At 43.7% G+C, this 17,586-nt stretch overlaps 1 protein-coding gene across 1 annotated transcript in view; it reads right to left on the reverse strand.

Moving 5' to 3' along the window:
* The window catches only part of spg11 (SPG11 vesicle trafficking associated, spatacsin), a 66,389-nt gene that overhangs the window by 7,476 nt on the left and 41,327 nt on the right, over positions 1 to 17,586 (reverse strand). Inside the window, 11 exon segments of the mRNA XM_028585811.1 lie at positions 612 to 731; positions 1,800 to 1,933; positions 2,577 to 2,711; positions 4,132 to 4,336; positions 6,784 to 6,929; positions 8,723 to 9,458; positions 10,367 to 10,581; positions 11,953 to 12,121; positions 13,186 to 13,293; positions 15,793 to 15,993; positions 16,916 to 17,182. Coding sequence (XP_028441612.1) covers positions 612 to 731; positions 1,800 to 1,933; positions 2,577 to 2,711; positions 4,132 to 4,336; positions 6,784 to 6,929; positions 8,723 to 9,458; positions 10,367 to 10,581; positions 11,953 to 12,121; positions 13,186 to 13,293; positions 15,793 to 15,993; positions 16,916 to 17,182 — 2,436 coding nt within the window.

Raw genomic sequence — 17,586 nt, forward strand, 5'->3', positions numbered from 1 at the left:
CCCTTGGTGTTCTCTCAATGAGCTTCATGAGGTAGTCACCTGAAATGGTTTTACCTTCACAGGTGTGCTTTGTCAGGGTTAATTAGTGGAATTATTTCCCTTATTAATAAAAAAAGCAAAGGGTGGCTACTTTGAAGAATCTAAAATATAAGACATGTTTTCAGTTATTTCACACTTTTTTGTTAAGTACATAATTCCATAGGTGTTCATTCATAGTTTTGATGTCTTCAGTGAGAATCTACAATGTAAATAGTCATGAAAATAAAAAGGAAACACATTGAATGAGAAGGTGTGTCCAAACCTTTGGCCTGTACTGTATATGTCAGAGGTCACACACCTCTGGAGCAACTAGGGGTTAAGTGCCTTGCTCAGGGACACATTGGTTGATGTATAACAGAGGAAATCAAACCGTGGTCTCTCACACCAAAGGCATGGGTCATATCCACTGGGCCATCACCACCCCATAGTTTTATGAACATCCTTTTGTCATATATTAAAGTGACAGAAAAAGAAAGGAGAATAGGGAGATTTAGAGCATTAACATATGAGTCCTCTGTGTGTGTGTGTGTGTGTGTGTGTGTGTGTGTGTGTGTGTGTGTGTGTGTGTCCACCTGTCCTCTGTCTATGTCCATCTTCTTCCTCAGCAGCATCTCAAAGCGATGGTTCTGATGCAGCAGGTCGAAGACGTACGTCATCTCGTTATACCTGCCTATACCGGTCAGTAGACGCACCTACACGCACACACGCACACACGCACGCACACACGCACACACACACACACACACACACACACACACACACACACACAGTTACTTTATTATTGTTATTTTTTAGCATTTGGTGTTACATAGCGACGAGGAGAACAAGTTCCAACAAACGCCTTTTAGCATCATTTAGTGAGAAATGAAGAAACTGATTTCTATAAACTGAGCACAGATGGGTCTCCTTAGGTAGGGCTGGGTACCGAAACCTGGTTCCACTATGGAATTAGACCAGATAAGAACGCAAATTTCGGTTCCTCATTTTGTTTCCACTTAATGTGTCGACTGAAATATTGGTAACACTTTACATTAAGTTTTCTACATAAGAGTGACATGACACTGTCATGAATACATGACACAGTCATGACAGTGTCATGACACATGAACCCTAACCCTAACTTGTCATGACAGAACCGAATGACACATACTACATAAACGTTTATGACTTGTTTATAATGTTTTATGACACGTTCATGACAGTGTCATGTCACTCTTATGTAGAAAACTTAAAGTAAAGTGTAACCAAAATATTTTCCCTCAGTCGCTCCGAAACGGACGCAAAAATATTATATTGTAGTTGTGTGTGAGGTGACTTAGCTATACTTATTATATATTTAAGTATATTTAACACATTCTAGCGCGGTATAGAAAGCCTGCAGGAAGACTCTGCTCGATTTCTGCCAGTTCTCATTAATATTCAAAAAGCTAAGCTGTTTGAATCTGATTGGCTAACAGCTAGCGAATGAGAGCCTGGCCGACAGCATCCTTTACCCAGCACAACTGGGAGAGCTCATGAATAGTAATGAGCTCAGGCAGTATGATGTCAGACTGACCAGCTTTTGTGATTGCTTATTTCTGTTCAGTGGCTAGAGCTGACAGAGGAGGTAACGGTTCATTTTCACATTCACCACATAACACAAACACATATGGACCTAACAGTATTTGTATGGGAGGGCACCTTTAACCAATTCGCGGGTGTGTGTGCGTGTGCGTGTGTGTGTGTGTGTGTGTGTGTGTGTGGGTGTGGGCGGGACTTACCAGCAGGCTGTAGTCCTCTCCCGGGGCGAGGTAGGTGTGGCTGAGGTGCCGGGCGGCCTGCAGCACTCGGACGATCCCCTCCATGTTACAGGTGAGGCTGAAGCAGTCGTGAGCCACGATCAGCAGCTCTACAACTACAGGACACACACCAAGCACACACACACACACACACACACACACACACACACACACACACACACACACATTTCAAACATTGTTGTTCCCATCCGTCACTTGGACACAGAAACATGGAGACATGTGTGTGTGTGCCTCTGTTTGTGTGTGACTGCGTAGTGTGTGTTGGTGCGTGTGTGACTCGGTTTGCGTGTGTCTGTGCGTGCGTGTATGCGTGTGTGTGCACGTGACTGTGTGTGTGTGTGTGTGTGTGTGTGTGTGACTGTGTGTGTGTGTGTGTGTGTGTGTGAGTGTGACTGTGTGGTGTGTGTGCGTGCATGTGTTTGTGTGTCGTGTGTGACTATGTGGGGTGTGTGTGTCTGTGTGCGTACATGTGTGTGTGTGCCTCTGTGTGTGTGTGTGTGTGTGTGTGTGTGTGTGTGTGTGTGTGTGTGTGTGCATGCGTGCATGTGTCTGTGTGTGTGTGTGTGTGTGTGTGTGACTGTGGTGCGTGTGCATGCGTCTGTGTGTGCGTGTGCCTCTGTGTGTGCGTGCCTCTGTTTGTGTGTGACTGTGTAGTGTGTGTGTGTGTGTGTGTGCATGCGTGCATGTGTCTGTGTGTGTGTGTGTGTGTGTGTGTGTGTGTGTGTGTGTGTATCATACTGCAGTTCAGGTCCCTCAGTGGGACCGTGTCCAGGTTCTCCAGCAGTTTGTCTCCCACCAGGTTGGGGTCGTCACACAGTTTGATGAGCTGGACCAGCGAGTCTCGGCCCTCCGACGGCCTGAACACCTGGCGCTCTGAGGCACACACAAAGGTTAAATACATCCGATTATTTAGATGATGAGAGCAGAATCTGAGAATTTTTTCCAAAATTAGGCCCTATGTTCCTACATTTCCTTTTTCATAAATTTCTATCAGATTTCATCCCCCTATCCCTAAAAAATGTTGTGGGAGGATAGGGCTTAAATTTAAGGGAAACGTAGGAACCTAATTTTGAAAATGTCCTAGAAATGTGAGAACATAGAGCTGTGGGAACATAGGGCTTTGGGACCATAGGGCTGTGGGACAATAGGACTTTGGGAACATAGGGCAGTGGGAACATAGGGCTTTGGGAACATAGGGCTGTGGGACCATAGGGCTGTGGGACCATAGGGCTGTGGGACCATTTGGCTGTGGGAACATAGGGCTTTGGGAACATAGGGCAGTGGGAACATAGGGCTGTGGGAACATAGAGCTGTGGGAACATAGGGCTGTGGGACCATAGGGCTGTGGGACCATAGGGCTGTGGGACCATAGGGCTGTGGGACCATTTGGCTGTGGGACCATAGGGCTGTGGGACCATAGGGCTGTGGGACAATAGGGCTTTGGGAACATAGGGCAGTGGGAACATAGGGCTTTGGGAACATAAGGCTGTGGGACCATAGGGCTGTGGGAACATAGAGCTGTGGGAACATAGGGCTGTAGGACCATAGGGCAGTGGGACCATTTGGCTGTGGGAACATAGGGCTGTGGGAACATAGGGCTGTGGGAACATAGGGCTGTGGGAACATAGGGCTGTGGGAACATAGAACTGTGGGAACATAGGGCTGTGGGACGATAGGGCAGTGGGACCATTTGGCTGTGGGAACATAGGGCTTTGGGAACATAGGGCAGTGGGAACATAGGGCAGTGGGAACATAGGGCTGTGGGAACATAGGGCTGTGGGAACACAGGGCTGTGGGACCATAGGGCTGTGGGACCATAGAACAGTGGGAACATAGAACAGTGGGAACATAGGGCTGTGGAAACATAGGGCTTTGGGAACATAGGGCAGTGGGGCCATAGGGCTTTGGGAACATAGGGCAGTGGGGCCATAGGGCTGTGGGAACATAGAACTGTGGAAACATAGGGCTGTGGGAACATAGGGCTGTGGGAACATAGGGCTGTGGGGCCATAGGGCTGTGGGAACATAGGGCTGTGGGAACATTGGGCTATGGGAACATAGGGCGGTGGGAACATAGGGCTGTGGGTACATAGGGCTGTGGGAACATAGAGCTGTGGGAACATAGAGCTGTGGGAACATAGAGCTGTGGGAACATAGAGCTGTGGGAACATAGAGCTGTAGGAACATAGAGCTGTGGGAACATAGAGCTGTAGGAACATAGAGCTGCGGGAACATTGGGCTGACCCAAATGCATGTGAATACTCTGAATACTATGAAGCGTTTGCAGGTCTCACCGGGCTGCAGCTCCTGGGTGGAGGCGAGCAGCGCCTGCACCACGGCGGAGGACACCAGCCGGGCCACGGCATCCGCACCCAGACCCTGGGCTCGGATGAAGGCCCGAGCCTTCCTGAAACGCTCCGGCTGCTCCGACAAAAGCAGCTTCTCCAGCACGGCGCCGGGCGGCTCGCTGTAGATCTCTCGGAACGAACACTGCAACTCCTAACCCAGGAAACAGAACAAGTTAAAGGAACACGCCGACTTATTGGGAATTTAGCTTATTCACCGTAACCCCCAGAGTTAGACTAGTCGATACATATCCTTCTCATCTCAGTGCGTGCTGTAACGCTGGCTGACAGCTCCAGCATTAGCTTAGCTTAGCACAGATCCTGCAGGTAACTGGTTCCAACTAGCCTACTGCTCCGACCAGACAAAAGTGACAAAATAACGCAACATGTTCCTATTTACATGTTGTGATTTAGAGTCAGTCACAGCGTGGACAAAAAACAACGTAACATGAGACACAGCCGTCTTCTAACAGTAAACAAACCGGGAACTATATTCTCAGACAGGCTTGCTGCGAGTATATCACTCCGCCCAAGTACTATATTCTGCCGCCTGAGAATATAGTTCCCGGTTTGTTAGAAGACAGCTGTGTCTCATGTTACGTTGTTTTTTGTACACGCTGTGACTCTATAAATCACAACATGTAAATAGGAACATGTTGGTGTTATTTTGTCACTTATTGGGAGCAGTAGGATTACTGGAACCATTTACCTGCAGGATCTGTGCTGGCCTGATGCCGCTGTAGCCGGGAGATGAGAAGGCTATGTATTGACTTGTCTAACTCTGGGGGTTACGGTGAATAAGCTAAATTCCCAATAAGTCGGCGTGTTCCTTTAAAGGTGCAGTAGGTGACACTTATAAAACTAACTCATATTTGCTGAAACTGACCCTATGTTCCAGTAGAACTACATGAAGATGCACTAATCAGGGCCACATGGGGGTGTCTAACTGCGTTTCAATCACTGCTCATGCACACGCATTATTCTCCCTTGTGGGGGGAGGGGCTTAGGAGACCGTTTTGGGCTTTAGCGGAAAGGGGGGATGGGGACTGAGAAGTTATTGATGTTCAAATTCTTTGGTTAAGTCCTGGATCTTCACAATCCTACCTACAGCACCTTTAATGTGAAACAACTTCTTCTTTTTTGTGGGCTTTTATTGATAGGAGAGAGATTAAAACAGGAAAGTGGGCGAGAGAGGGGGAACAACATGTGTAAACTCAAACTTTATTATTTGAACCGGCAGTTTTTTTTTGGGACTTACGCAATGAGTCCGAGGGTTTTGTGACAGTGCCTCCAGTTAAAAGGGCCATAGAAATTCATGATAAAAAGTCTCGCTTGTATCATCACTGTAAAGTTCAAAATAAATATAACATTTTGAGTTTTGAAAACCTTTTTAAATATAAATCACATTTCTGCTCTATTTAAAATTATTCATAATATCGCTGCCCCTCCTTTGAGAAAATTTGTGACATTGAATTCGGAGAGAATCTCTAGAGCCACACGGTCGACAGTCAGAGGAGAGTGCAGCGTTCCAAGACGTAGAACCACATATGGTCAACAATCGTTTTCTTATAAAGCAGCGAGCCTTTGGAACACTCTTCCAAACGAAATTATTTCATGCACAAATTATAGTACTTTTACACGCCTGACCAAACAGTGGTTATTATCAAAGCAAATTTGTACGCACTGAATGACGTGATGTAAACTGTGAGTGAGTGATAGATTCCTGAAGTGGAGAGTGTTTTTATGATGTGAGTGAAGTAATGCTTTCATGTATTATTGTGTATATATTTTATGAATTTTTGTAAGTATAACATCAACCTGTCCAGGCACTGCGGGTGGAAATTAGCATTTTCTGCTATAACCTGGCACATGACATCTCTTCTTTTATAGACTAATGTTTTTTGTGCATTGTCCCTGATCAAATAGAGAGTTAAATTAAAAAGTTCACGTCAGAAATGATCAGCGTGACATTTTTATGTTATTTTTATACGGAGGAATAAAGTCTACGGTTGGTGTCAACCGACAAGACGGAGCGATGGCTTCAGACAGACATCACTTCGCTGCTTTTTGGGGATAACATACAGCACACACACACACATCGGGGGTTAGAGGGTCCAGTGGAGTTTTTGTTATCGGGTAATTGGTCGTTGGTCTGAAAACATTTGAGAAACACCGATTTAACCCTCGTGTTGTCTTCCCGTTGACCATGAAACTTTTAGTTTTTGTGGGTCAAAATTTAACGTTTTGGTCACGATGGTTTTGTCACTTTTTTCAACATGATTTAGTCACATTTTCTTGACGTTTATGAAGCTTTTTCCCAATTTTTTATGTCACTTTTGCCGATTGTTTTTGTCTTTTCTGCGCTTTTTTATGGGACATGGTTGTTGTTGTTTTTTTACGTTTTTTGAAACTTTTTCAACATTCTTTTATAAAAGAAATTTCAAATGTTATAAAATTGAGTAAAAGACCTTTTTATTAAAAAAAATGTTCAAATGTGACCCGAGGAAGACAGGAGGGTTAAACTAATGTTTTTGAACGTTTTTCAAAGTGACAGCATGGAAACACGGCCCGGCGCAGTATTAATCGGGCGGACTCGGGTACCTTGGCGAGCTGGTAGAGGCTGAGCACTTGTTTGCAGTAGTTGTTGCCTTGGCGACACTGATCCACCAGTTTCTGGAGCTGCGTGGCGACCTCGTCTTCGGGGAGGGGGAGCATCACGAAGGACGACAGGCTGGTGAGGGAGGGAGCTGCAGGAGGGAGAAGAACATGCTGCTAGATATGCATTTTATGGATAAAAGATGAAATATAAACTCTCTAGACCACATGTGTCAAACTCGAGGCCCGCGGGCCAAATCCGGCCCCTCGCAGATTATGATCCGGCTTTTTTTCGTCATTTTTTCCGACATTTTTGTCACTTTTCCGACGTTTTTAGGCGCTTCTTTTCCTATGATGGCTGAGGAACTTTCTCCTGACTTCTTTAGGACTTTATGTGGACCAAACTGTGAGTGAGAAGACTATATGACACGCGCAATAATACAGTCAAAGATATTTTACTTTTTCGATTAAATAAACACATGTCAATAAACTAAACATGTCTGACCCTTGATGTGATTCTTATTTCCCAGCGTGTCCCTCTGGGAAATTGAGTTTGACACCCCTGCTCTAGACTAAACTGATTGATCACGTGTGTTGTTTTAGGTAAATTGAGTAACTGTCAGTATTTTTTCAAGGTTGATTTCATCATATGCCGCCCAAGACGACTGTGATTGGTTTAAAAGAAATGCCGATAAACCAGAGCACGTTTTCCTCCCGTTTCACAATGCTGTGTGGACTAGCTTTGCCAGACCTTCCTCCACAGCACTGCGGAGGAAGGTCTGGCAAAGCGAGGCTAATTTCATACGAACTTCTTCTAACAGAAATCTTTGTTTCAGTGTCTACCTCGGATGGTTTACACATTATGGCTGGTAATCAGAGACCTTATGGAGAATGTGAACGGGATTTTTTACTTTTACTACCGGAACCACACTCCTGTGCTCTATGTCATTATCAATATCTGATTTTCACCATATGGCCCAGTTCTAATCTATAATCTAATATTGTCCATGCTATTCATATGGATTTGCTTTTTTCAACATCCTGTGTGTGATGTCTGTAAGCTATACTGGGACCTTGAATTTCCCCTTGGGGATCAATAAAGTATCTATCTATCTATCTATCTATCTATCTATCTATCTATCTATCTATTCGACAGCCCTAATTATTAATATAAATATTGAAGGTGAGAGGGAGGCCTGCTCTATCTTTAAAGTGTCTGGAGATAGCTTCTGTTAGGATGTGACACTATAAAAAGAATGGAAATGAATGTTATTCTCAGCTGGCTGTAGAAAGAATAGCCCCAATCGGGGATAATAACGTTACAGCTAGAGCCTGACCGATAAAGGATTTTTAAGCCCGATATTGATCCAAATATTTGGTGAAGTAAAAATCCGATATTCCGATATATCGGCCGATAGATATTTAAAAAAAATAAAACGCGAAACAAAACATAGTTATTTGTAATTATTTATGAGTCCTCACTAAAATAATATGATAACGCAGTTTAAAAATAAACTTGTTTGTTCTATTGTCACAACAGAACATCAAAATATATTAAAGTTCTGATAAATAAAATGTATAAAAATTAGGGCTGTCCTCGACTAAAGAAATCCTTATAGGAACACTTATAGGATTTTGTCGACTAATCGATTAGTTGATTTAATTGACAGAGTTGTGCTCTTTGAGAGGTGGTTAAGACTAGAAAAGCACAATATAAATGTAGTTAATTAACCATCTGTAAAACTGAGTTTCTCCACAATGAATCCTGTAAAAGCAGTTAAGTACATACTTCCATATGTGTTCATTCATAATTTTTTATGCGTTCAGTGAGAATCTACAATGTAAATAGTCATGAAAATAAAAAGGAAACGCATTGAATGAGAAGGTGTGTCCAAACGTTTGGCCTGTACTGTGTATATAAATGGAAGTCCAGAGGGAATCTTACAGCTGGTAAGTTTGGTCATCGGAGGAGCGTCCGGCGCCTCATCTTGTGTTTCGGGGTCCAGTTCCCCGGCGGCGAGGCCTCGGCAGCGCAGCACCACCCACACGTCGGGCTGGTACAGGGAGAAATACCGGCACACCCGGCTGGCTTCGTGGATGCTCCCTTCGTCCAACAGCTGACCAATCACCGCCGAGAGCACGCCCCTCTCCTCCGCACTCAGCGGCGAGTCTGCGTCCGGCTCGCCGCCGCTCGCGGGCAGCCCGTCCAGACTCAGACACGCCTCTGTGTTCAGGCAGGAGATGTTGGAGAAGGAGAACTCCTGCGCGAACGCTTCGTACGTGTTCGTTTCAGGCGCCACGGCTGCCGTCGGCGGCACGTTGAAGACGCTCTCTTTCTCCATGGCGGCGCCGAGGACGTGTCGACGCACTCGGTTGACCCACAGGGACTTCTCCAGGCTCTCCAGCGTGTCCCGGGGAGCCGGGCGCAGCAGGGAGAGCCAGTGCGCGGCGAGGCAGAGCAGCACACAGCGCTCGGTGACATCCAGCCGCTCGCTCGGCGCGTCGGGAGCCGCCGAGATCGGCATCTCCGTTTCAGCCGCCGACAGGAAGAACCGCGAGGCCGGCTCTGGATCGGCGCTCTCGGCTTTCAGCTGCTCGTGACATTTCCTCCAGACGCCAACTCGCGTCTCCAGCCTCCCCCACTGCTGCTTGGACTTCTGGGAGTTTACTTCCTGGAGAAGCTGCAAGGAATAGAGAAGGGTTTAAGTTTTTTTTTTTTTTAAGCGGCCATATTCTGCTCATTTTCTGGTTCATAACTGTATTTTATGGTTGTACCAGAATAGGTTTACATGGTTTAATTTTCAACAAAACACCATATTTTTGTTGTACTGCACAGCTCTCTCTCACTGCTGCAGATCCTCTTTTCACCTGGTCTCTGTTTTAGCTACAGAGTGAGACCTCTTTTCTTCTTCTTCTGTACTATCTTTGATTGCACTCGCACATGCCCAGTAGCTCAGATGTAGAGCATGTCAGCTAGCTAACTCTAGAGACAGTAATAGAAAGCCTGTTGCTCCAACTTTGGTCAGTTACAATTACGATTTTTTTTCAAAGTTTGTATGTGTGTGGAAGCACCAGAGACACAAAAGAACACCCCAAATCCCAAACAAAGTGTTTTTTTCATAATATGGGCACTTTAATCACTTGTCCAATCAGTAGAGGTGTGAATCTTCACTGATCTCCCAATTCGATTCCGCTTATCACGTCAGCGATTCAATTCGAATCGATATCTCGATGCATCACGATGCAGCACGATGCGTCAAATCCATGTTTCTATTAAAGCCATGTAGGATATTTATTTCATAGCTTTTCAAGCTTCAAAAACCAAACATTCTGCAGTGCTCTAATACTAAATAAACTGGATACATAAAAATATACAGCACTGAGCACATGGCACCTCCTGAATGTGCAAAACATACCGGAATATGTAAACAGAAATGTTGTCAGGCCTACATTAAATCGTAACCAGAAATAATTGATTATGAGCCGGCCGATTATCGATGCAGCATCGTGTGTGCTGTATGTTGTGTTCTGTACACTGTGTGCTGTGTGTGTGTGTTGTGCGCTGTGTGCTGTGTGTGTGTGATCTGACCTGGCTGAGCAGCAGGCGGTGGTCGGGCAGGCCGGCCAGCAGGGCCACCTGCCGGGCCGGCCCGTAGCGCCCCCTGGCCTGCAGAGCGTCCACTGCAGCCTGGAACTCCTCCTGCTGGTCCGAGGAGGAAGTGCACTGCAGCAGCCGCCGAGACACGCTGACCCCTGACCCCTGCAGCAGCTGACTCAGCTGACTCAGCTTCCTGAAGTCAGGACCTACCATGGATGTAGAGGTAAAAAGTACTTTCAACAAACTTTTTTGGGGGTCAGTTTGTAATGTTAACATTAACCTTCTTGCTTGTACCATTTACAGCAGAAGTTCTCTGACAATCTCTTTTATATCCGAGCTAAACGGAGTTTTCCCTGATCCGAATCATAATAACATGCAGATATAAATGTCATTTAAAAAATAAATAAGCAGCGTTGGACGGGCCCTCGCGTCTCTGCGCGCGTCTGGGTTACTGGCGGACGCTGCTCCTTACAACCGTGCATTTTCTTTTCTTTGAATAACTTTTCATCTTTAACATCTTAAGATGGCACAGACAGAGTTTGAAGTTGATCGGATGAAATCTCTAGGAGGAGTTCGTTAAAGTACGACATGTGGAAATGGCCAAAATCGCACTAATTTCGAACTTTCAAATTCAAAATGGCGGACTTCCTGTTGGGTTTAGGGTATGGCTCCAATGAGCTTTGTTGTTCATCTTGACATGCTACATGTGTGCACCAAGTTTCGTGAGTCTACGATAAACGTACTGCAGGGGCTCAATTTGTTTAAGTTTTGTAGAGGTCGCTAGCGAGTCATATTTGTGCGCCTATTCCCGAAACCCTTAAAATACGTACATTTTCACCAGAATTGATGCAACGACCAATTTCGTTGAGTTTTCGAGTATGTTAAGCCCCTCAAAAAAGGCAATTAATTTCTTTATGTCTGGTTGTTTTTGTGCGATTGATGTCGAATTGGAAACTTACAGTACAGGCCAAAAGTTTGGACACACCTTCTCACTCAATGTGTTCCTTTATTTTCATGACTATTTACTTTGTAGATTCTCACTGAAGGCATCAAAACTATGAATGAACACATATGGAATTATGTACTTAATAAAAAAGTGTGAAATAACTGAAAACTTGTCTTATATTTTAGATTCTTCAAAGTAGCCACCCTTTGCTTTTTTTGATAACTCTGCAAACCCTTGGTGTTCTCTCAATGAGCTTCATGAGGTAGTCACCTGAAATGGTTTTACCTTCACAGGTGTGCTTTGTCAGGGTTAATTAGTGGAATTTTCCCCCTTATTAATAAAAAAGCAAAGGGTGGCTACTTTGAAGAATCTAAAATATAAGACATGTTTGCAGTTATTTCACACTTTTTTGTTAAGTACATAATTCCATATGTGTTCATTCATAGTTCTGATGCCATCAGTGAGAATCTATAAGTGTAAATAGTCATGAAAATAAAAAGGAAACACATTGAATGAGAAGGTGTGTCCTAACTTTTGGCCTGTACTGTATTTGAATCGGGACGCTGTGAAATCGGAATCTAATCGGTTCAGGAAATCCCGGGTGGAACCGGTTTTGTGACCTCTCTCTCACCGTTGGACTTGAGGAGTTTGTCGACGTCGGCCAGCAGCTGCAGCAGCCGGTGCAGGTCGTACTGGGAGGAGCAGCGCTGCAGCATGGTGAGCAGCAGCACCGAGGCCTGGCTCTCCACCCACTGCAGGGGGGGGGTCGCGCTGGGGGCCGCCACCCCGCCGTTCCTCAGCTGCAACGGGACAAGGACAACAAACTGAAACCTGAACTGAATTATCTCACAATGAAAAAAGGGTTATTTTTCACCTTTGTCATTGTGGGAATAAACAACAAGAGGTAAAAGATGACCTAGAGCAGTGGTTCTCAAAACTTTTTTCAATAATGTTCCCCCTTTTGAATTGTTTCTTTAAGACAAGTACCCCCCCTCCCCCCGACAAGCGCTAATCCTTTTCGGTAGACAAAAAAGTGTATATGAACAGGTACAGTACAGCGATGTCAGCGATAGATTTACTAAACAACAGCATTGTAATTAAAAAAAATGCTGATGAGAAAAAGAAGAAGAAACTGTAAAAAAAAAGGCAAAAACTTGGAAAGAGATGGTCGAAAGAAGGAAGGAAGTAAGTAAGGCAAGAATAGGTCAAAATAGTATCAAAAACTTCAAAAACAGTGAGATTAGGTCCAAAGAAAGCGACACAAATGTCACATTTTTGGTAGAAAAAAAAAAATTCCTACCATTTTTCAATAATGTTCCCCCTTTTGAATTGTTTCTTTAAGCCAAGTACCCCCTGACCAGCGCTAATCATTTTCGGTAGACAAAAAAGTGTATATGAACAGGAACAGTACAGCGATGTCAGCGACAGATTTACTAAACAACAGCATTGTAATTAAAAAAACAACAACATTTAAATGCTAATGAGAAAAAGAGACAAAAATTGTGTAAAAAAAAAAAAAAAAAAAAAAAAAAACTTGGAAAAAGATGGTAGAAGGAAGGAAGGAAGGCAAGAATAGGTCAAAATAGTATCAAAAACTTCAAAAACAGTGAGATTAGGTCCAAAGAAGGAGACACAAATGTCACATTTTTGATAGGAAAAAAAATATTTCTACATAAAGAGGAACAATGTTCTGGACAACAGCTTCTATTGTTACTATTAAACATTTAGTTAAATATCTCACATACCCCCTGCAGTCCTTCAAAGTACCCCTAGGGGGGACACGCACCCCCATTTGAGAACCCCTGACCTAGAGTATCTAAAGCAGGTCCGAGCTGCTGCGTTTAAAGTCGCGGTGTTGACTTACGGCGATGAGCGTTCTCTGGAAGTCCAGCAGCTTGGTTTTGGCCTCGGAGAAGTTCCTGTAGTCACAACACATCTCGAACATCTGCAGCACCAGCACCAGAGGACAGTCCTGACACGCAAACACATAACCTGTCTGCGTCACTAATGTCCTTGTCTTTAAAATCGGTCGAGCTAAATAATCATTGTTTTGAGAAATCAAATGTATTATCTGAATATTAGATGTTCATTCTTGTGCGCTAAACTACAATAAAACATTGGTTTTCTTGTATGCAACATTCATCTCATCTTCATGCTAATTAGGCAAAATACAGTCAAAGAGTAGAATATAAAACTAACTACACAAATCCCTAAAAGGTCCATTCAAACTTAATATGCTGCATATTAAAAACATGTATATTCTGGGAGAGAATCTGGGTTTTCCAGGCAAAGACTGCAGAGAGAAAACAAACTGTAGAGAATATTAGGGGTGCACGATTCAGAAAATGTCACGATTCTTTATCGATTTTTTTGCACACCCCTACAGAACAGAGAAAAGAAAAAAACGGCACTGGAGGCTTTTCTCGGAGGAAAAGATGTTTTTGCTCTTCTGCCGACTGGTTTCAGCAAGAGTTTGATCTGATTGGTTGATTTGGCCCGTCTATCACCAATTATAGGTGGGGATAGACAGATGGTTTATCCAATCAGCTAACCAGGATTTTCGCCTCTTCCCAAAAGTTCTCCAATGGAAAGTTCCCAGATGGATATGCCGAGCTAATGGGAAGCGATCCATCTGGCGGAGTCAGGTTAAAAAGGTCCCATGGTATTAAAATTTCAAATTTTTTAAACCGAGTCCTGGGTATCCTGCTCTGCCTTTGAGAAAATGAAAGCTCAGATGGACCAATCAGGAATCTTCTCCTTATGAGGTCATAAGGGGAAAGGTTACCTCCCCTTTCTCTGCTTTGCCCGGCCAGAGAATTTGGCCCACCCATGAGAGAGAGAAAGAGACATCATGGCTTTCAAATGAGCAAGTGGAAGTTGGTCAAGGCCACACCCCCACCCTCCACCTTGCCCCCCCTCTCCTCCTCAATAGCTAAAGACACAGAAATGGCACATCCTAAGGAAAGCTCATTGTGGAATGAGCTATTGGACAGAGTGTATAATCCTCTCTGAACTCTTTCATCCAGCACCAGACCTCCCTAGGTAACATCTACCTTTTAAGAAACGAGAAAAACTGTATTCGCCTTCGCAGTTTCAGGAGGGAGGGACACTGTGGCACACACTCGTCTAATATTTTTGAATCTCGTTCTCGGATCTTGTTGCCAATATCTCATGCTTTTCATTTTGTCTCAGATTTTTACCGTTAGTGAGTTATGGCAGGAAAAACCCTGGAAGTGTACAGGTAAGTCCTATTTATCTGATCGATCTCAATTTGTTGATGTTAACGATGAATCCTCCAGGCATGCTAAAGTTAGCCATGGCGTTCCACAAGGCTCAGTGCTTGGACCAATTTTATTCACCTTATATATGCTTCCTCTGTGCAATATTATTAGGAAACACTCAATTAACTTTCACGGTTATGCGGATGACACCCAATTATACCTATCAATCAAGCCAGACGAAACCAGTCAGTTATCTAAACTTCAAGCATGCATTAAAAATATAAAATCATAGATGACCTAAAATTTTCTGATGTTAAAGCTCCATTGTGTAATGTTTAGAGTTGATTCTTAGCAAAAAACCTTTGTTCTTTCACAAATGTGTGCTCATTCATGTGTAATTACTTCCACAAAGCCTGTTGAAGATGGAAGAACACGCTGATATTTTACTAACATTAGCTTGCATTCATTTGGGAACCTGATAGCTGATGTTAGCAATGAAATGGTACCAAAATAATGAAAACGGAAAACTATTATTACACTGGAAGGAACACTCACGGACAAAGTCGTAGGCCTACTTCTTGGAATAATATGACCACTGTAGGAGTTCAAACGCAATCGGAATGGGCGGGCTAGAAAGTAATACTCAGTTGGTTGTCATATACAATTTCTCCACAAAATGGGAGAAATTTTTACACAATGTAGCTTTAAACTCAGACAAAACACCTTCGAAGCTCATTATCTAAAAATACATATACAGCTACTCTGGATGGTATTGCCCTGGCCTTCAGCACTACTGTCAGAAATCTAGGAGTTATTTTTGATCAGGATATATCCTTTAAAGGGATACTTCACCGTTGTTGAAAATAGGGCTTATCACGGTCTCCTCTAGCTGTAGATAGGTGGGGTCTCCTCTAGCTGTAGATAGGTGGGGTCTAGATAGGTGGGGTCTCCTCTAGCTGTAGATAGGTGGGGTCTCCTCTAGCTGTAGATAGGTGGGGTCTCCCCTGGCTGTAGATAGGTGGGGTGCGTTGGCCCACCTATCTACAGCCAGGGGAGATCATGATAAGCCCTATTTCAACAAACAGTGGCATATCCATTTAACGCCCACTTAAAACAAACCTCAAGAACAGCCTTTTTTCACCTTTATAACATTGCCAAAATTAGGCACATCCTGTATCAATAAAACCTTTTTTTCTGATTCTGAAAACAGATTTCTGTCTAGTTCCCCCGGAGTCAGAGTGGGACGTTACCCTCTGGAAGAGCTGGAAGCCTCGTAGGAGGGGCCTGACGTGGCCCCGCTCCAGCAGCGTCCTCCAGATGATCGACAGGTCGTGCAGGCTCCACTCGTGGTGCTGCGGGGCTTGAACCAGGTGGGAGGTGGCTTCCCCCGCTGTGACATCATCCACAGAGGTCAACACCCACACGCAGAGGCACGCCAGCAGCTCCGCCCCCTGCAGGTGGGACACGGTTACTGAGAGAGTTGTAGGGCTGCACAGTTATTGGCAACTTTATCGAAATCCAATATGGACTTGTGCAAAATCCAATATTTGTTAAAGGCAAAATATTCGTCAACCCATTCTGAATTGACTTAGTGCATTATAAACAATATTTGAGGCATCCTTCAATCTTGTATGTAGATAACTTTGGTTATGTTACGTGTTATGAAATGTGCTAAAAAAAAAAAAATTACATTGTACAATTTACAGCAGAAGTTCTCTAATAATCTCTTTTATACCCCAAGCAAAACTGGTATTGGAACTGTATTTCCTTCAGAAATTTGAGTTTTCTTTCAAACAAATTTTCAAAAACAACGCTCTTTACAAGTAAAATAATTGATCAGTTCACGACTTTCATTCAAGTTTGGGTTTTTAAATTCAATTTCATAGCATTTAAAAAAAAAAAAAAAAACGTATAAAAGCGCAAAAACACCCAAATTGGAAATAGTGAAAACATTTTTTAAAGTGACCAAAACGTTTGAAAAAGCCTCAAAAACATCGAAAAGTGACAAAAACAACGATAAAAATGACAAAAACATCAGGAAAAGCGACAAAATGTCGAAAAAGACGACCAAAACGTTGGAAAAAAAAAAAGTTTTCCCCCAGAAAAACAGAAAGTTTCCTGGTCGAAGGAAAGACAACACAAGGGCTAATCGATTAGTTAGTCAACTATTAAATTAATCCTCAACTATTTTAATAAATGTCAGCTTGTTAAATGTGAATGTTTTTCTAGTTTCTTCTCTCCTCGGGACAGTAAACTGATCCACATTTGTCACCATTTTCTTGACATTTTAGAGACCAAACAATTAATCCATTCATCCAGAAAATAATCCACACATTAATCGACTATGACAATAATCTACACTGGCGCGGTTACCTGATGACAGGCAGCCATTACCGCGAGCGTTGGGCAGCGCTGCAGCAGCGCCTCTTGCAGCAGGAACCTGACGGGCGCTGCCTCCTCCTGGCTCTGCAGGAGGACCTGGAACAGCTCCCTGGGGTGCTCCTCGTCGGTGCTCGGGAAGACTGACTGCTCCCCTGAGCCACGCAGCAAACTGCTCTGACTGTACACCTGCAGGTCCTGAAACGCCAGACTCAGGTGGGCCTGCAGGGCGGGGCCAAACTGAGCTGCCAGGGACCTCACCTGGAGGAAGAACTACATATGGTCATCCAAACAATGACACGGCACTAGAGCTGGGCAATATATCAATATTATATCGATATCGTGACATGAGACTAGATATCGTCTCTTTGGATATCGTAATATCATAATAATAATAATAATAATAATAATAATAATAATAAGTAGGGCTGCCACCTCTTAGTCGATTAGTCGACTAATCGGTCGTTTCGGTCTTAGTCGACTAAGATTTCTTTAGTCGATTAGTCATTTTTTATGCTTATTCATGCTTAATTACTTATCTCCAAGAAACTTCTGAGCACATTTATGGTAAACACAAGATTTAAAGTGGTGCTTTTGCAGGATTAATTGTGGAGAAACTCAGTTTTACAGATGGTTAATTAACTATATTTATATTGCGCTTTTAT

Source organism: Perca flavescens, chromosome 8 (assembly GCF_004354835.1).
Source record: "Perca flavescens isolate YP-PL-M2 chromosome 8, PFLA_1.0, whole genome shotgun sequence".
Lineage (NCBI taxonomy): Eukaryota > Metazoa > Chordata > Actinopteri > Perciformes > Percidae > Perca > Perca flavescens.